Source organism: Vigna unguiculata, chromosome 1 (genome assembly GCF_004118075.2).
Source record: "Vigna unguiculata cultivar IT97K-499-35 chromosome 1, ASM411807v1, whole genome shotgun sequence".
NCBI classification, from domain to species: Eukaryota; Viridiplantae; Streptophyta; class Magnoliopsida; order Fabales; family Fabaceae; genus Vigna; species Vigna unguiculata.
The window spans coordinates 37,733,564-37,754,477 of record NC_040279.1 but is presented as its reverse complement, the minus strand read 5'-3'; the positions used below and the strand labels follow the sequence as shown (position 1 = coordinate 37,754,477).

The following is a 20,914-nucleotide window of genomic DNA, read 5'->3' as shown; positions in this document are numbered from 1 at the left end:
CTAACCTTCTTTACACCTATACACACACAAAATGCAATTGATTTGCTGATGTCTTAAAAATTCACTCCTATATATATATATATATATATATATATATATATATATATATATATATATATATATATATATATATATATATATATATATATATATTACCTCTAAAATGTTGATTATTAAATTTTAGTATTTAAAAAAAATGGTGTGTTTTGGGGTAAGAAACTAACATATATCAAATATAATGATTTATATGGCAAATAGAATCACAAGGTTAAACAATATTTCAAATAAAATATGTTTTCTATTATAATCCCATTTTTGTTTGGATTAGTAACTTTTATTAAAAGTTTTCTTCTGTACCAATTGGTTTACTAATACTTGTATGAATTACTTATGGAATTGATAGTTTGTAATATTTGTTTGATTAGGAAATGTATTAAATATAATATTTATTCAATATTTTATCATGAATAAAGTTGAGAATAATTTTTTTTTAAGAGGTGTAGAAGAGATGATGAAAATAACATGTTCGAAATTATATGGGAAGAAAAAGTTTCACATATTTTAAATCTTCTATACTTTTATAAACGAAAAAGTCAATTCCTGGTTGTTGAAAGTCTTAATATTATTAATGGCTTCTTTTTCAGTTGTGAGGGACTAAAAGTCATATTTTAATTTTGTGGGGATCACAAGTATGCACAAAAATTTAGAGGATTAAAAGTGAATTAGCACAATTAAGTATCAGCAACAAAATTTACAAAATAGGTCAAATTTCAATAGTACAATATATACTTTCTAATATAATACATATTTTACATTAAATTGTGTATGTAGGTAAATATATATTTTAGTTTAAATAAATCGTACATTTGATGCATAAAGAAAAGGTAAAGATAGGTTATTTCAACTGGGATTTAAAAAGTAAAATTGATATTTTAGTTTTTTTTATTCTTTTAATTATTATTTTTTAAACTTAAATAATTATTCTTAATAAAAAAATATTTTTTAATTTTATCATTTTAATAATTATTTTTTGAATTCAAATAATTATTTATATATTATTTACACAATATTTTTTATTTTAAAAACTAAAATTTATTCTATTTGTATCCAAAATTATATATCTATAATTATATATATTCTTTTACTTTTTCAATTTTACTCTTTTAATTAAATTTTTAAAATTTAAATAATTTATAAATATTTAAAAATACGTATACAGTAACGGTAACACTATGTAAATGTAATATTATGATTAATTAGTCAAAATATATATAATTAATAATTTTCAATTTTAATCTTTTAATTAATATTTTTAGAATTTAAATAATTTAAAAATATTTAAAAATACTTACATACAGTAACGGTAACACTACATAAATGTACTATTATGATATTCCTTATGTTAAACAATGTAATTGTAATTTTATCTCTCACATGATACATTGAGTTTCAAACTTTCAGATTTTTTTCTTAAATAATAATTTAAAAGTTAAACATTATTTAAAAATTATTCAAACTTTTAAACTCCATTTTCTTTATCTTATTTATTAGTTTTATTTTATTTTATTTTTTGGTATTAAAATGGTTCTTTGCTTTTTAAGTTGCCTATGCCCAATAGGATATCTTTAGACAACGAATTAATTCCGAAGAACTAGAACATATATTTGAAGAAAAGAATGTTCACCAAATTGAATTTTAGGATAAGCATATGGTAATATTTATACAGGTGCAGGAGTTTCATTTCAAATTCAGACCGTATCTAAAAAGTTTATAAATTTGTAAGATAATATACAGTATATTGAACTTTTAAAAAGCATTTGTTAAAAAATTACACTTTTAAAATTGACCTTATCTTCATATAAAAGTGTGAGTAATATCGAACATTTTAAAATTTATTGAAAAGGTATAAAATAACGAGTAATACTTGTTAAATAAAAAATTAAAACCAAAGTTTAATAATTTTTAATAAATTTCAATCCATCGAAAAGCAATGGTTAGAAAATATAAGAATAAATAAATAAAAATTAATCCATTAAGCAAACATTTGTAAGAGAATATCCTTCTCTTACATAATATGCTCCCTTTCTGGTTGCTTAGATTATCCACAGACTAGATAAAGACGAATTGGTGATGAAGTGGAATATGGCATAATACAAGTTATGTTGGAACTCTATTCTTCCATAAGAAAAATACCAGTTTCAGAAGTTATGAAGTTTACAAAACCAGTTACTATATCTGTAATGTAAACGTTCTCATAGAATAAATACAAAATTTAGAACAATTTTTTTCAGCGTTATACTTATGATCTTAATTAAAAAAGTCAGTGATAAGGTAGAAACGATTGCATTATTATTTAATTAAAAGTCAATGAATAAATTGCCTCCTTATGTCAATCTTGAATCCATGAATTTTTGTCCTTGAATTTGAATGGCCAAGGAAAATTGCCTTCTTAATTATTTACAGATGATTATAAAATGCAATTCAATTTCATACTATCATATTTTCAAGGCCAAAACTAGAAATTTCAAGCTAAGGTGAACCAATGGCATCATCCATCAAGTATGATAAGAACTGATCCTAAGTTCAGTGCAGGAAAAGAAACAAGTTCAGGCATGAAAATGACATTTGACAGATTATTCGGTTCCAAATAGACATTATTGAAACACCATCAGAATAATGATTTTACTACAATTGTAGAAAAACATAGGCAAATTCCATAATCAAATTGGACAAATGAAAATAGAAAAAGAAAATCAAAACCGAAAGACAAATTGAAGCATCAAACCCTATTGCTGATTAGAGAAAAACTGCAGAGATCTGAGAGAGACGTCTTAAGAGAGGGAATTTTTCAATTTTGCTAAAGATAAAATACGTTGCATGGGCTTTTTCACCCTTTCAAATTACAATCAATAGGGACAAAATTCAGATAAAATTTAATTGCATCAAAAGAGTAATAATATTGAATTACCAACAAATAAATTGGAAGTAAAAAAAAAGAAGAACAGTTTATGTATGATGATAAGGAAATGGGCATTACACCTAAGATTTAGCAATGAAACATGCAAATTATTCATCAATACTTAGCAAGACATCCATGGAAGGAAGAGATTAAATTCTTCACCACACGCCTATGCCTGAGGCTTCTCTGACTTGAGTGGCTTCACAACTTCCCATGTGAAGTCAGGGTCATCCCTTCCGAAGTGTCCATAAGCAGCTGTCTTCAAGAACCTGTGGCCACCCCTCTTCAGGTCCAAGTTAATGGTGATCATTCCAGGTCTGAAGTCGAAATTCTCCTTCACAATCTGAAGAATCTCCTTGTCGGGAATCTTTCCGGTTCCATAGGTATCAACAAAGACTGACAATGGCTCAGGGACACCGATGGCATAAGAAACTTGGACAATGCACCTTCTCGCAAGTCCATTTGCCACAACACTCTTTGCAGCCTGCCTCACAATATAGGCACCACTGCGGTCAACCTTGGTGGGGTCCTTGCCCGAAAAGGCACCACCACCATGAGCACCCCAGCCACCGTAGGTATCAATGATGATCTTTCTTCCAGTGAGACCAGCATCACCATGGGGGCCACCAATCACAAACCGGCCCGAAGGGTTAAGGTGGAAGATGGTCTTCTCATCAAGGTACTTCTCCGGAATGACAGGCTTGATAACATGCTCTTTAAGGTCAGCAGCAATTTGGTCATTGCTCACAGTTTCATCGTGTTGGGTGGAAATTAGAACGGTGTGAACACGGACTGGAACCATGGCACCGTTGTCATTGTAGTACTCAACAGTCACTTGTGTTTTACCATCTGGCCTCAACCAACCGCAGGTACCATTCTTCCTAACCTCGGTTAGGCGAGCACCGAGTTTGGTAGCAAGGACATGGCTGAGCGGCATGTATTCAGGGGTTTCATCAGTTGCATAGCCAAACATGTGACCCTGGTCACCGGCACCAACCTCCTCCGGCCGCTTGGTGAAGTGGCCGTGCACACCCTGGGCGATATCAGGGCTCTGCTGCTCGATGTTGACCAACACCTTGCATTTGTCAGCATCAAGACCAACATCATCAGAGATGAATCCAATGCTGCGGCATGTGTCACGGACAATCTTCTCGTAGTCTACTTCGGCCTTGGTTGTGATCTCCCCAAAGACCATCACCATGTTTGTCTTGGTGCATGTTTCACAGGCAACCTTGCTGTCAGGGTCCTGTGCAAGGCACGCGTCGAGCACTGCATCAGAGATCTGGTCGCACAGCTTGTCGGGGTGACCCTCGTTCACAGACTCAGATGTGAAGAGAAAGGTTTCGGTTGCCATTTATCAAGCTGCAGAAAACACAACGTTTAGTTTTACAATGTACATATGCTTAAGAACAAAAAAAAAAATTATGTTGGTACTATAATGGACGCTGAGATTCGAGATCATATATTCCAAAGAAAATGAATTAAAGCATAGATCCCTACAACAAATTGATAGAAAATCTTTAAAGTTTATGCCAATTTGGACTAAAATAGTTTATCTTGATCTACTTTTAGAAAAACTCATGGTCCTAACAACATAATTGCAGATAAAACGATAAGAAAGTATATACGAATATTCCCGGGCACCAAGTAGGAACGAATCTTGGATTTCTGAAAGAAGAAAATATGGTGCACTTACTTGCGTTGTTCTTCAATAAGAATTTGAATTTCATTTTAGTAATCAACGTTCACCTTTAATATAACCCTCTATTTCGTAAATTAGTGAAACTCCAACAACAGTACAAAAGATCTACACATAACTTTTGTCCTTTCAAGAAACATTAAAGCACAACATATAACTCAAGCATTAGTTTTAATTTTAAAAATAGAACGCTAAGAAAAATATTAGCCCTCGTCGAAGTCATTTTAAATGAACAGTATCACATGAGGCACAAAAACTAGACCCATACAGAGAGTGACAAAGAGAGAATAAGTTAGAACCGATTATTCTCGTGAAAGCATCAGATCTATACAACAAAAGACCAAAACTAAACAGAAATAGCATACCTTTCACATAATCAAACTACAATAGTGAAAATCATAGAAGAAGAGAAAATAAATATAAATAAAATTCAGATCCACAATCGTAAGGGTTTAGTTAAGGACAAGACAGGAAGCAATTTAATTTGGGTATAAAACATTACATACAGTTGTGGAAATGGAACATATATAAATTATTGATGGTAAGCAAAACAGGGTTTATAGAAAGAAAAACGGCACGAGAATAAAAGAGAAGAGAAGCGTGATGAACAAACCTCTAAAGAATGAAAGAATGGGTTTTGAACAAAAAATTCAGTGGTTGAAGTAAACCAGAGTCACCAGACAGTGCAGCAACCCAACAGCAAGTGACTGGTTTAGTGTTGTGAGGGTAAGAGAAAGAACGTGGTCTCGCTATTTATAGTGATCAATACCCACTCATATGACTGGACACCGGAACCAGCGGTGTGCCGTTAGATTTGACACCCAAATCAAAGGAGTCGGTGAGATTGTGATTTGCCACAGCGAGAGCGCGTCTAACCGGGTACCGCCGGTCACTCACCAACCTTAACCGAAAACGTGTCAGTGTCGGTAGCACAGTACGATACAGGTAGATCCCACCGTCGTCGTTGGTAAAATTCAAAATATTCTTAATAAAATATTACTTCTGCATCTACTTGTAAGCAAAATTTTCATACGGATAAATAAAACATGTAGCTTTTATTTCATATTTTCATTTTTATATAATAAATTTGTATCGTTAAGTAACTTTTATTTATATTTATTGGAAGTGATATTTAGATTTAAAAAAAAAAATTGGAATACTAGTGTTAAACAGTTAAAATAATTGAAATTTGATTTTACTTAAGTTTATTTTTTTAATATTTGAGTTTGAAGAGAATATTATTTTTTCTGTTTATACAATAGATCTTAATAATTAGTTAATATTTATTACAATATATATATATATATATATATATATATTATTTTAAGAGTAACATTATTTTAAAATAATAAGACTTTTTGTAGGATGTAAAAAAATTAATACTGTAGATATCCGTGGATAAAATTCGTAACGGATAAGAAATAAATATTATAAATGGATATTTGTGAATAACGCATACGGATATTTTTTATACCCGCATGTTAACAGGACGGGTACGGGTACCATCGTATCCGTACTCGTAAATATCCGTACTCGTTATACTATAATTTAAATTAAAAAAAATTGAAAGAAACATGATTAAAATATTTATTCATCGATTTTGAATATATTAGTTTTTATTAATTGGTTTTAAAATACAACCTCTCTTACTTTGTAAACTGTCACTTAAATGTTTAAATATTATATAAATGAGTTATTTTGACTTTCTTTTAAATTTATGAATGTTATGTATTGATTATGATTAAGATGTGTCGTTAAATATTAAATTTCTTTTTTCTATAAATACCTGCGGATATTACAAAAAATATATGGGTACGGGGCAGGTACGGGTACCATCGTATCCATACTCATGGATACCCACACGGATATGGAGATGGGTACATGATAGATATTTATCCAGGGTACGAGAAACTAGTACTTATACTCTACCTATCCCATTGATATCTCTAACCCTTTTATTTTAATAATAAAACGCTTAACTATAAATATAATTTTCAAAGGGGACCTCATTACTTAAAAATATTTCATCTCTCTAGAAATCTCTTTCTTAGAGTTCTTTCTCTCTCTCTGAGTTATTTGATCATGTGATCATCTGTTTCAAGATAGGAGACCGTCGGTGTCATCCTTGCGGCAAGATATTCAAATTCATCCGATCAATTTCTTCAGTTGAGTAACTTGATTCTTATCTCTTCCTTTATGTAGTTTTGGTAATTTTTGCATGTGTCTATCTTTGAGATCACATGTGCTCCTTTAGTATTTTGTTTAGTTCTATGTTGATCAATGGTCATAAGGATATTATTTGATCATCTTTGTGGTATTTCTATTGTGTAGATAGAGTACCTTGTGGATTGAGGAAGGTTTTGGTGTTGTTAGAGTTAGTCAAGCTTTTCTTCAGGTAAGGGAAGCTACTTTTTCTTGTCTATGTGAGTGAGTTTGATAGAGATTGATATTGGCATGTTTGTGATTGATTTAGTAATTATCATTAATTATATGAATGATTTTTGGTATGTGTAATGTTTAATGAAATTTGTATGATTTGATGATTGATTGTAAGGAAATCAGGAAGAAATGTAGCATTTGAGTCATTAATCAAATTGGTACCAACTCGTATGATTTAAAGATTATTTTAGACCAATACATAAAGGAGATTAACCAATTTGAGCTATGAAATAGGTCTTGATTTGTAGCATGAGATCCCAACCTCGGATTTGTTTCATAGTCCTTGGCATTAAGAGGATTAACATTGTGTGATTAAGTGATGACTCCTTGTGATTGTGTACTATGCGGAGTCTAGAAACCATCATAAGTGCATACCTCCAATGAATCCTATATCAATGGATCATATCCAGATAATTGAGTCTACTGTCAACTGCTATATGTGTATAAATATGCATTGTATTACTTTAATGTTAAAGTGTTGTGCCTCATGTTTTATTACATATAACTTCTTTTGTATATTGTGATTTTTGTGTTGTTTGGTGTTCTTTTATTTTTATTTTTTGCAACGATTACTTAATTGTGTGAGGAGAGGAGTGCACATGTGTGGATATTCCTTTAAACGGAAAGCGCTAAAATTGCTAAATAGAGTTTGTTTTTATGATGATTAAGATAAATTTTAAGAGATTTATGATTTAATTAACTATATATTATATTATATAGTTATTTATTTTATATAACTGTATTAATATTTTATATATAATTATCTGTTTTGTTTTATCATAATTTTAATATTTCATTTAGTTATTTATACTATATATATTAAATTTATGTAATTACAATATTTTTTAAAACTTATTTTCAAATCATTACGGTTTTGGTATGAATAGTATTTGCAGCGAACGTTAAAATTTGAAAATGAATAATTATATTATTTTATCTAATTAAACGCTATATTTAAAATGCATTTTTTTTAAAGATAGGACAATATTTTTTTTTTGACGCCTTCATACTCACTTTCTTTTTGTTCTCTCTCTCTTAAAATTTCTCTTGAGAAATGTTTGACTTATAGTCTCTCCATTTGTCTTTATACACATTATGAGGAGTAAGTAATGGATGACATATTTTCCCACATTTCCAATACTCTCCATTTATTAACATTTATAATTTCTGCTTTCTTTGGGAAAAGTGAATTTTCATTGTAAAAAAGAAAAAGAAAATATGTTTATTTATGATTTGATTGGAATTTTCACCTCTATTAGGAATAGACCTCAACTAATGCGTAAATCTCATTTTATTAAACTAAATTTATAAAATTTAAGTAGCCTTGAGTTACACTTTCTACTAATATAAATTTATTTAACTATTATATCAATCAAAATCAACTCTTAAAAATAATAATATAAAAGATACTCGTGAATAATATATGATTGTCAACTCACACTTACATTTATGTCATTTAAAAAGGTTAAAAAATGGATATTATTGAAAAAATGTTGTGCTAAAAAAAAGTATTAAGTGTTGTGATTTGTGAATAGTTATTGAGTAGTAAGGTAGTGGCTTAATATGAAGTGGAATATGAGCGTCTTATTCTAAATGGATGCCAAAATACCAAATTTTAGTCACTAAATGAATGGAATATTACCACTAGTTGGGTATAAAGCGGCACTAGAATCACTTTAGGCCGTTTTGTCACTCATTTTACTTCAAGAATAAAAGAAAAAAAGTGTTTATATGTGAAGCGTTGTGGTTCACAATTTAAAAATGAGATTATAATTGTTCAGCAAAAAATTTGTTACAGATGACATTAATTATCTTGTGACAGAGATTAAATGGACTGTGGCACAATCGAATCTTGATATTTGAACTTCTAATAAAAAGCTATTAATAAAAGTACGTTTTAGATGTATTTTTATTTTAACTAATCTTCCTATTGGTATCGGGTAGCACAACGCGTAGAACATGGGTATAGAGTAGGAAGAATTAATGTCGTGGGAAATAAGTGAATTTATGAAAAAGGAATTGGCATGAGTCAAAGGTAGTTGATTGAACTTTTAAGAAGAGAAAGGAAAAGAAAAAACAAGAAAATGCATAATGACAAAATTTTATGCTAAACCAATGAGTGGTGTTGGCGTTGGTGAATGACGCCATTGGTTATGCAACGTTATTCGCAAGGTGGAATAGAGTGTGGAATATGACCAATCATATTCCAAATCTACGGCAAAATTTACATTTTTTAGTCAGTAGAAGGAATATGAATAGTTTAAAGTAACCCGAATCAAAACTGTGACAAGGACAAATTATTTATCATGCTATTTACCTTAATGACTTGTGAAATATAAATTTTATGATTTATTTTAGTGTTGTTTTATAAGACTTTATGGCTAGGTTTATGAGTGATCAGTGTGTTTTGCTTAGATATTCTAAGTTTGATTTACTTCTTGGGAAAAAGAACATTTTTCAGAAAATAATGTCTTCAAGAAATATTTTTTAGTGGATTTTCCCACAAAAATATTTCTTTGGGAGGTAAAAAAAAAAAAAAACTTGTTCGAGTTAAAATGTAAACTTTTCAATAAACATCGTGTTTTTGTTATTAATTCATTGATTTTATTTCCCGCAAAAAGTAACAAATTTAGTTTTTATCTTTAAAAAGCACTTATGTAATATTTTTCGCAACCAAAAGAATAGTAATACCCACGACTCTTATTTCTTATGAATAATAATTTTGTACATGAAAAGTTTTCTCTTCCACCAATTTTTCTTTTACTTTCAAGTATTCAACCTTATGAGAAAATATTTTTTTCTTTTATAGTTTTGTATTACTTAAAATTGGTCTCACACATTACGCGTTCAATTATAAAAAAAAAAAAAATTAACTCATTTCCTACACACAAATTATGATTAATATTAGGAATGACTAAAATATTGCTTAAAATATTGGTTAGTATCAGTAAGTAACATTACTTCACAAAAATAAAATACAATACATTTTCTTACTAAAATCTTTAATTTTTACCACATTAAATGATTTAATATAAATAATATGCTATCTTATAATTTATTGATTACTTTAGCTAACTTTTGACTAAAAACTAATCGAAGCAATTTGTTTAAGGGTTAAATATGTATCAGTTAGTTTTATAAAAAAAAAAAAAGAGAGAGAGAAAACACACCATTTTATGACATACAGTATACCATTTAATCGCATTTTCAAGAACAAGAAAATTTGGCAGACTCATAATTAACTTAATCAATGTGAAGGGTTTGACTAAACTTTCAGTTAATCTCAACAGATCTAAGTACTACAAATAGTTGAACTTGATACTTTTGAAAAATAAGTTAATTTGATTATTTTAAAATTTTATAATAATCTCGTTATTACTTAATGTGACATATATTTAATTGTGAGTTATTTTGAAGTACAGTTAGTGATGGTAACGTAATTAATGGTTTAAAATGTTAATTGTACATAACAAAAAAAGTTAAAATTGTCTGGTGAAGAGTATGAATTTGGAAGACGATCTCTAATATGGAGAAAATGAATATATGATAACAATGGTTTTTGTCAAAGTAGAAAGCTATGAATGAAAAGTGGGTGGGTGATGAGAGATATTATTAATTAATGGACACATTTATGCAAGTGGAAAAACCACAATCCTATGTTGTTGTTAATTATTTGAAAGGTGGTTGGTTTGGTGACCAACCAACACCAATGAACTTCCCAACCCATTAGTCTAGTGTAGTTCAAAAATAGTCAAGTGTGGTTCATCACTTCCCACAATCATGGATGAATAAAATCATTAATTTTAATATTCATTTTATATTATTTTCTTTCATGGGTAAAGAACAGAACCATGAGTAAAAGTTGAGAAGCAAAAAGAAAAAGAAAAGGAAAATCCAAGAACAACTCAAGATTGAACTTTACAATCTGTGGACTGAGATAGAGAGTTCCCTCTGTTTCCATGTTTCAACGCAAAGGTCAGATCTGATATTCTGGATGGATCTGAAAACCATAAACTATAAATGTGGTAACGTGTGCAACATGCTATCCACCACCCGAGACACAACTTGTCGCCATTTTCTTATGGCGAAGTAATTGCGTTTTAAGAAAGAGACTACAAAATCTTTTACTACTAATAACGTATTTCGGTTGAAAATGCATTTAATGCATACGGACAAGACCGGGTTCTTAATTGTGTGGATAAAAAAAAGTTATGGAAACAATATATTTCAGTTTTGTTTAAATTTGCTTGCCAGATTATTCACTTCCAAACGGACATCATAGAAACTACCTTCCCTGATTACACAATTTCAGAACAACATTGTCAAATTCCATAATCAAATCCGACAAATCAAAACCAAAACATACATTAAAGCATTATACCCTGTATCTAATTAGAGAAGAAATGCAGAGAGATCTGAGAGAGAAAGAGAGACAAATCAGAACGAACTATAGAGAGACGTCTTCAGGGAGGGAATTTTCAATTTTGTGAAATATAAAATGCGTTGCAGAGGGCTTTTTTCACCCTTTCAGATTACATTCAATAGCTACAAAATTAACATAGAATTTAATTGCATCAAAACAGTAATATTAATTAACAAAAAAATAAATTGTAAGTAAAAAAGAACAGTTTTTAAACTATAAGGAAATAGCTTTAGACCTAGTACTAACGAAACACGCAAATTATTCATCAACACTTAGCAACACATCTATTGAAGGGAGGGATTAAGTTCTTCAGCACACGCCTAGGCCTGAGGCTTCTCTGACTTGAGTGGCTTCACAACTTCCCATGTGAAGTCAGGGTCATCCCTTCCGAAGTGTCCATAAGCAGCTGTCTTCAAGAACCTGTGGCCACCCCTCTTCAGGTCCAAGTTAATGGTGATCATTCCAGGTCTGAAGTCGAAATTCTCCTTCACAATCTGAAGAATCTCCTTGTCGGGAATCTTTCCGGTTCCGTAGGTATCAACAAAGACTGACAATGGCTCAGGGACACCGATGGCATAAGAAACTTGGACAATGCACCTTCTCGCAAGTCCATTTGCCACAACACTCTTTGCAGCCTGCCTCACAATATAGGCACCACTGCGGTCAACCTTGGTGGGGTCCTTGCCCGAAAAGGCACCACCACCATGAGCACCCCAGCCACCGTAAGTATCAATGATGATCTTTCTTCCAGTGAGACCAGCATCACCATGGGGGCCACCAATCACAAACCGGCCCGAAGGGTTAAGGTGGAAGATGGTCTTCTCATCAAGGTACTTCTCCGGAATGACAGGCTTGATAACATGCTCTTTAAGGTCAGCAGCAATTTGGTCATTGCTCACAGTTTCATTGTGTTGGGTGGAAATTAGAACGGTGTGAACACGGACTGGAACCATGGCACCGTTGTCATTGTAGTACTCAACAGTCACTTGGGTTTTACCATCTGGCCTCAACCATCCACAGGTACCATTCTTCCTAACCTCGGTTAGGCGAGCACCGAGTTTGGTGGCAAGGACATGGCTGAGCGGCATGTATTCAGGGGTTTCGTCAGTGGCATAGCCAAACATGTGACCCTGGTCACCGGCACCAACCTCCTCCGGCCGCTTGGTGAAGTGGCCGTGCACACCCTGGGCGATATCAGGGCTCTGCTGCTCGATGTTGACCAACACCTTGCATTTGTCAGCATCAAGACCAACATCATCAGAGATGAATCCAATGCTGCGGCATGTGTCACGGACAATCTTCTCGTAGTCTACTTCGGCCTTGGTTGTGATCTCCCCAAAGACCATCACCATGTTTGTCTTGGTGCATGTTTCACAGGCAACCTTGCTGTCAGGGTCCTGTGCAAGGCACGCGTCGAGCACTGCATCAGAGATCTGGTCGCACAGCTTGTCGGGGTGACCCTCGTTCACAGACTCAGATGTGAAGAGAAAGGTTTCGGTTGCCATTTATTAAGCTGGAGAAAACACAACGTTTAGTTTTACAATGTACATATGCTTAAGCAAAAAATAAATAAAAACTTCTGTTGGTGCTATGATGGAAGCTGAGATTCGAGATCATATATTCCAAAGAAAGTAAATTAAAGCATACATCCCTACAGCAAATTGATAGAAAATCTCGAAAGTTTATGCCAAGTTGAACTAAATAGCTTCATCTTGATCTACTTTTAGAAAAAAACTTCTGGCGCTAACAAAATAATTGCAGATAAAACGATAAGAAAGTATATACAAATATTCCCGGGCACCATCTTGGAAGGAATCTTGGATTTCTGAAAGAAGAAAAATTAGCCCTCATCGAAGTAATTTTAAATGAAGACAACGCTAAAGGGTTCAAGAAAGAAAAGACTCAATGAGCAATATCGCATGAGGCACAAAAACTAGATCCAGACAGAAAAAGAATAAGTTAGAACAGAGTATTCTCGTGGGAGCATCAGATCTATACAACAAAAGACCAAAACTCAATAGAAATAGCATCCCATTTCACATAATCAAACGACAACAGTGAAAAGCATGGAAGAAAAGAAAATGAACATAAATAAAATTCAGATCCATAATCGTAAGGGTCTAGTTAAGGACAAGACAGGAGGAAATTCAATTTGGGAAAAACATTTTGCAGTTGTGGAAATGGAACACATATAAATTATAGATAGTGAGGAAAGGAAGGTTTATAGAAAGAAAAACGGTACGAGAATAGAAGAGAAGCGTAATGAACGAACCTCCAAAGAATGAAAGAATGGAATTTGAACAAAGAAATTCAGTGAGGGGAAGTAAACCAGAGTCACACCAGACAGTGCAGAACCAAACAGCAAGTGACTGGTTTAGTGTTGTGAGGGTAAGCGAAAGAACCTTGTCTCGCTATTTATAATGATCACTGCCTCCTTCGTATGACTGGATACCGGAACCGGCTGTGGAGCCGTTAGATTTGAGACCCAAATCAAAGGGGTCGGTGAGATTGTGATTTGCTACAGCGAGAGCGCGTCTATAACCGGGAAACACCGGTCACTTACCAACCTCCACGGAAAACGTGTCAGTGTCGGTAGCACAGTACGTTACAGGTAGATCCCACCGTCATCGTTGGTAAGCATAATTATTCTCTTCCACGTAGTTAAATTTATTTAATACTTTCATTTTTTATAATAAATATATACTTTTAAATAATTTTTATTATATATTTATTGGAAAAAAAAATTAAATATGATTATCACTTTATAGTTGGAATGTATTTTCTTTAATTATTGATCCTACATTATTGTCATAATGAAATCCTTTAATAATATAATAAATAATATTTGAATTCCTAGTTGTCATTTGTATTTTTTTCATATTTTTCGCGGAAGACAAAATTGCGAATTTCCTTTTAATAATATTAATCACTTTCCTTATCCGTGTACATAGAAGTAAAATAATAGTTACATAAAATAATCAAATAATGAAGTTGTATAAGTAAAATATTTTATATCTGAGAGAATAATTGTGACAAACTATATGTAATAGAAAAAATAATTTTGGATCTCCTCTATATTGTTTTGAAATTTTTCATAAAATAATATTAATTCCGTTTCCGTGTGCAAATAGAAAAAAAATTACATAATGCTGAACAGTTTAACAATGGTAGAGACTTAAAGTCAAAATTAAAAATAAACAACATTAAGATCCAGAGAGAGAAAAACAAAACAACAACGAAGCAAAAAACTAAGTGATAGAAAAGGCGTAAATAAAAATCATTTTCATAACTATAACAGTCTAATTAGGACAAATACAAAAACCAACTGGGATCTTTTCGACTACATGTGACACGAATTTAACTAATATACAAATTTGATATTACTTTACAAGAGTCTTGAAACATTAATTTTTGTGAATTTTTCTTTTTGTAGAACTTAAACACTAACTTAAATAATTATTTCTACCAAAGTCGTATCTAAATATTACTTACGGATATGAAATTCATAGGAAAACAGCTAAACAAAAGAAAGCATGTGAGGAAATGCGATGGACCCACACGACCGAACACCGGAGCTATTAGTGTCGCCGTTAGATTTTAAGCCAAGATTAAGGGTTTGGTGAAATTGTCATTTACCACAATTTATAGAAATGCAACGTGAATTCAAACTCACATTAAGTAAATGGAAATTTTGATTTATACATGAAAATAAACTTACAAATACATCGTTTTAGAATTTTGAGTCGAAGTGAATGCATAACTATTTTATATAAATTGCTTATTTTTATTCTTTCACAAGAAAAAAAAATGTAAAAATATCCACGAAATGCCCTTCTATAAGTAAAACCGTGGTTCATGCACTAATCCTAACTGAAAATATGTTCTTGTTGGTAGCATAATAAGGTAGATTTTCTTTATGTTTATAATAAAAATATAGATTTGTTTGCGATTGCCGTGTTAAAAAAATTGTATGTTTTTATTTTAATTAATATTCGACGTGTGTAGCATAACTTCGTTGTTGACTCTGAAGAATTAATTTTTGTGTATATATGTAGGAAATGCGAATAAGTGGATTTGAAATGTAGTTGATTGAAGTTGAAAGAAGAGAAATGAAAAGAAAACAAGAAACACAAAGTGGTGTCGGCGTAGGTGAATGACGCTATGGTTATGCAACATTATTCGCAAGGTAGTGGCTTAATAGAATGTAGAAGGAATGTGGATGGTTTAAGTAACTAAATTAAAACTATGACATGGACTTTATCACAGTAATTTTATCTTTTAAAAATATTTTATATAAATATTTTTCACCAACCAAATGAACTTTATTTTATTCTTAAGAATAGAGATTACCAAGAAATCTGGTTTTCATGAATAATAATTATAAGTAACAAAATTTTCTTATCCACCAAACTTTGTTTTACTTTCAAACACTAATACAAAATTAATCATATAACAATGCAGTAATATTTTTATAAATAAATTGAAGCGATTTACGTCAAATTTTTTATTATCTAAGGTAAAACGAATCATTTAAGTTAGACTTAATTTTATGTCAAATAATAAAAAATTCAACATATATATCATATATAGGGGTTTTCTCCTCCTTTTTTATTGTGCAAAAACATGCAAAAACACGTTAAAAAAGCTATTGCAAGTTATGGTTTGTTTTCCAGTAATGAAATGATGTTGGCTTATGACTCACTTTTGCGTTGGTGTTGGTTTTGCTTCATTGTTGAAGTTTATTTGCTAAATTTTGTATTTTCATTTGTTGTCGTGACTATTTATTGGCAAACTCAATCATAACTTGCATCAATGTCTTATTATTTTGTTTGTCGTGTTTGTTATTGTAAAAAAAATATGTTGTGATAAAAGAGTTTATATACTTTTGACTTTATGACATTTAAAATCAAAATTCAACTTCAGTTCTTACCTTAGTTCGTTTCTACCACCAATAAAAGAAACTAAAAAAAAATGAGTATTTTTGAACTTGCTTCAATTTGAGAGGTTATATATCAAATGAAGGATTTTTTTATAAAGTTGAAGAAGAGTTAGTAAACAGAAAAATCATACTTTAGACAAAGGTTGGACACTTAAAAAGAAGATTGAGTTGAACAAATTCAAAAGTATTTAAGGGTATTGAGTATCTTTGAACCCGTGCAACTCAGTATTTTTTTCTAAGTGGTCTAACCTTGGCCCTAAATTTGATTGTTTACTGATATTCCTCCAACTATTAAAATCCTTCATTTGATATGCAATACATTAAACCAAAGCAAGCTCAAAGTGGTGACAGACTTTTTTCATGTAAGACCTTGGTAGTGTCCAACATAAATTGATGCATTTACGTTGGACCTTTTGTTAGGAATCCAAGTGTGATTCTAAGTCCCACATTGGCTAGAAATGAGAAAGTGGAGCACTATATAAAAATAAAGACCCATAAACTCATTGCCTTAAGGTTTTGGGTTGAGAGTGGTGTCAGTGTCTTATGTGGTTAGGCTCAAATCTCATTAGTGTTGTTCTCCCCACTCAGAAATGCTTCCGCTGGAGGGGGAGTGTACCAATATGGTTGAAGGGACTCACCCTTGAGGAGAAGATTGTTAGGAATCCAAGTGTCAGTGTAAAACCTGACACTAAACTTACGACGTGTTCTTTATGTAAAGTCAATTTATGTGTCCTACAATAATATTCAACATAAGATTGATGTAAAAATATAAAAATAACTAATGTAAAAAGTTGACATTTGTATTAGTGAAATCTTCAACCTAATGAAAAAAAAAAAATTCTCTTATTATTCTATGTTACTTATAAATTAGTCTCATATTATGAGTTCAATTTTAAGAAACTAATTAATTTTTAGTCAAGTTTCTTCTTCCATGCACCAAAATTATGATTAATATTATAAAATATTTAAAAAATAAAATATCAGGTATTTTTTACAACATAAATGATTCAAAAAAAATAGCATGGTCTTTTTTTAGGACATTTTTTTTATTTTAAATAAAAGAAAGTTAGTTTTCCACCTCCATTGCACGATGGGATATTTAATAGAAAACATGACTACAATCAATGTCCCGAAAACCTTGTTTACTTATTTTTTTATATAAATTAAATAAAAGGGAAACATATTTTTTCAGTTTCATATTTCTGAAAATAATAATATTTTACTGTTATAAATTTTCATAGTAGGAAACCTCAAAATAAAATATATAAAACACAAACCCTCACATATATCAATCAACTTATAGATGGAGACGGGTAAGAAAGCACATATAACATTTTTTTGATATTTCATCCTCTTTCAAGAAAAAAATGACAAAGCTTTGAAATCATCTTAATCAAGTGTTGACTAAACGGTTAGTTATTGTTTACGGTGTGTGATGAGAAATATTATTAATTAATTGATGAGTGGAAAAACCATAATCCTTTGTTGTTAATTATTTGAAAGGTGGTTGCTTTGGTGACCAAGCATTATAGCCTTGTGTAGGTCAAAAAACATAGTCAAGTGTGATTCATCACTTTCCACATTTTAGACTCAGATATACTTCATCATCTTTAAAACTATCACCATTTCAATGTGCCACCATTTCTCTGAATCAATGAGAAGAAAACCAACGTCACGTTTTTTTGACAATCATTAGTTTTAATAATTATATATTCCTTTCTTTTATGGGTAAAGAACAGGACCATGAGTAAAAGTCGAGAAACAAAAAGAAAAAAGGAAAGAAGGAAAATCTAAGAACAACTCTGTTAAATATCTGCTTTTTTAACTGCAGATGATTGTTTAATTTTTTTAATTAGTCAATAGGTCTTCCTAAACTTTAGGTGCAAGTATGTTTGTTATTCACGTTTCCTGAAATCATGGTTATGTGGTTACTGTCAGTTTTATTTTATTTATTATAAATGTACTACTGCGTTGAATAAAATAAGCCATTTTTCACATCAATCTCATAATACTGCACACTTTACCTGGTTCTGTTTTTCCTTCTCCCGATTAAATTATTTCCCTTTCAACTCCAACAATCTGGTATCCAGAGCTGTTTTCTTACGGGCCTGTGAAACAATGGACGCTGAATCAAATTTCTCCCAAGTAGCACCTCCGGTCTTTGACGGAGAGAACTACGATGCCTGGGCGATAAAAATGGGGGCTTACTTAGAGGCTTTGGATCTTTGGGAAGCCATTGAAGAAGATTACGAAATCCTTCCGCTGCCCGATAATCCCACCATGACCCAGATGAAAAGTTACAAGGAGAAGAAAACTCGGAAAGCAAAGGCGAAATCATGTCTCTTTGCTGGTGTTTCGGCAACCCTCTTCACTCGAATCATGACCTAAAAACAACAAAAGAAATATGGGAGTATCTAAAGAAGGAGTATGCAGGGGATGAAAGGATTCGAGGTATGCAAGTGTTGAATTTGATGAGAGAATTTGAGCTTCAAAAGATGAAGGAGTCTGAGACCATTAAAGAGTACTCAGACAGATTGTTGCCATTGTTAACAAGGTAAGATTACTTGGCACAAATTTTTTGGATTGCAGAATTATCGAAAAAATTCTTGTAACTGTGCCAGAAAGGTATGAGGCATCCATAACCACTCTAGAAAATACAAAAGATCTGTCCAAGATTACCTTGGCAGAGGTGTTACATGCCTTGCAGGCCCAAGAGCAACGGAGGCTTATGAGACAAGATCAAGTGGTTAAGGTGCATTACCGACAAAGCATCACAGTGGAAAGAAAAACTTCAAAAGCATAAACAAACAAGCGGTGAAAACACTACATACAAAGGCAAGGGCAAAAAGAAAAATTACCCACCTTGTGAGCACTGCGGAAAATTGGGTCATCCACCATTCAGGTGTTGGAAAAGACCAGATGCAAAATGCAACAAGTGTATCAACTTGGACATGAAGCTGTAATTTGTGGAAGCAAACAACATGAAGTCAATGCCCAAGTTGTTGAGCAAGATGACGAAGATCATATTTTCTCTGCTTCAATTTTTTCAGTAAAGAGTAACTCTGAATGTTGGTTGATTGATAGTGGTTGTACCAACCACATGTCGTATGACAAAACTCTATTCAAGCACTTAAAGCCTACTAAAGTCTCAAAGGTCAGAATAGGAAATGGTGACTATATTTCTGCAAAAGGAAAAGGAACCGTAGCAATTTCAACGAGCTCAGGTACAAAAATAATCTCCGATGTTCTTTATGTACCTGACATTGATCAAAATTTGCTAAGTGTAGGACAGTTGATGGAAAAGGGATTTAAAGTGTCCTTTGAACATCAAAACTGCCTTATCTCTGACATTGCTGGCCGGGAGGTTCTAAGGGTTAAAATGAGAGGTAAAAGCTTCTCATTTGATCCAACAGAGGAGAAGAATGTAGCCTATTACACTCAAGCCAATCTCATAGAACTTTGGCACAAAAGACTAGGTCATTATCATCTTGAAAGAATGTTGAAAATACAGAAGAATGACATGTCTCCAGGTGTACCAACACTTTCTGAAAATCTTTCAAATTGTAATGCTTGTCAATTTGGTAAACAAAACAGAAAGTCTTTTCCCAAATCATCTTGGAGAGCCTCTCAAAAGTTGCAACTAATTCACACTGATGTGGCAGGACCTCAAAGAACACCATCACTACAAGGTAGTCTCTACTTTATTTTGTTCATAGATGATTTTACAAGAATGTGCTGGATTTTTTTCTTGAAATTCAAGCATGAAGTTGCTGGAGTATTTATGAAGTTCAAGAAAATGGTGGAAACTCAAAGTGGCTACAAGATTCAATTTCTAAGATTAGACAATGGGAAGGAGTATACATCAACAAAATTTAATCTATTTTGTGAAGAAGCAGGAATTGCGCATCAATTGACAGCTCCTTACACTCCTCAACAAAATGGGGTAAGTGAAAGGAGAAACAGATCTGTGATGGAGATGGCTAATGCATGTTGCATGAGAAGGAGCTGCCTAAAAATTTTGGGCAGAAGCGGCTAATACAACTGTTTTCTTGCAAAATCGGCTTCCAACCAAGGCCTTGAAAGACAAAACTCCATTTGAGGCTTGGTATGGGTATAAACCTTCTCTAACCTTCCTTAAAGTATTTGATTGTGTCTGTTTTGTATATATTCCTCAGGTTAAGCGTGATAAACTTGACAAGAAGGCTACTCCAAGCATCTTTGTGGGTTACAATTCTGTTTCGAAAGCTACAAAGTGTATCATCCTCAAACCGGAAAGATGACTATCACTAGAGATGTACATTTCAATGAAGGTCAGAAATGGGATTGGAAGAACTCACAAAGCACAACAGAATTCTTTCCAATTATAGAAGATAATCATCATGGAGAACAAACCACAAACTGTTGCAAGATGAATTGGAAGATGATCCTCCAATCAGAGGAACTAGGCTATTGTCT

General features: G+C 32.0%; 2 protein-coding genes across 2 annotated transcripts; both read right to left on the bottom strand.

Moving 5' to 3' along the window:
• Nucleotides 1-2,858: 2,858 nt before the first annotated feature.
• LOC114179423 (S-adenosylmethionine synthase 1) lies at nt 2,859-5,411 on the bottom strand. Its single transcript, XM_028065768.1, has 2 exons — nt 5,272-5,411; nt 2,859-4,321 (listed from the first exon to the last, which is right to left on the bottom strand). Exon 2 carries the CDS (start codon nt 4,311-4,313, stop codon nt 3,129-3,131), a length of 1,185 nt encoding a protein of 394 aa, XP_027921569.1. The 5' UTR covers nt 4,314-4,321; nt 5,272-5,411; the 3' UTR covers nt 2,859-3,128.
• Nucleotides 5,412-11,559: 6,148 nt separating this feature from the next.
• LOC114179098 (S-adenosylmethionine synthase 1-like) lies at nt 11,560-13,991 on the bottom strand. The gene is made up of 2 exons (XM_028065318.1): nt 13,793-13,991; nt 11,560-13,033 (listed from the first exon to the last, which is right to left on the bottom strand). Exon 2 carries the CDS (start codon nt 13,023-13,025, stop codon nt 11,841-11,843), a length of 1,185 nt encoding a protein of 394 aa, XP_027921119.1. The 5' UTR covers nt 13,026-13,033; nt 13,793-13,991; the 3' UTR covers nt 11,560-11,840.
• Between the last annotated feature and the right edge of the window lie 6,923 nt (nt 13,992-20,914).

Bases quoted from the DNA above. Each gene is read 5' to 3' on its own strand.
- LOC114179098 (XM_028065318.1), bottom strand. From the start codon at position 13,025: ATGGCAACCGAAACCTTTCTCTTCACATCTGAGTCTGTGAACGAGGGT.
- LOC114179423 (XM_028065768.1), bottom strand. From the start codon at position 4,313: ATGGCAACCGAAACCTTTCTCTTCACATCTGAGTCTGTGAACGAGGGT.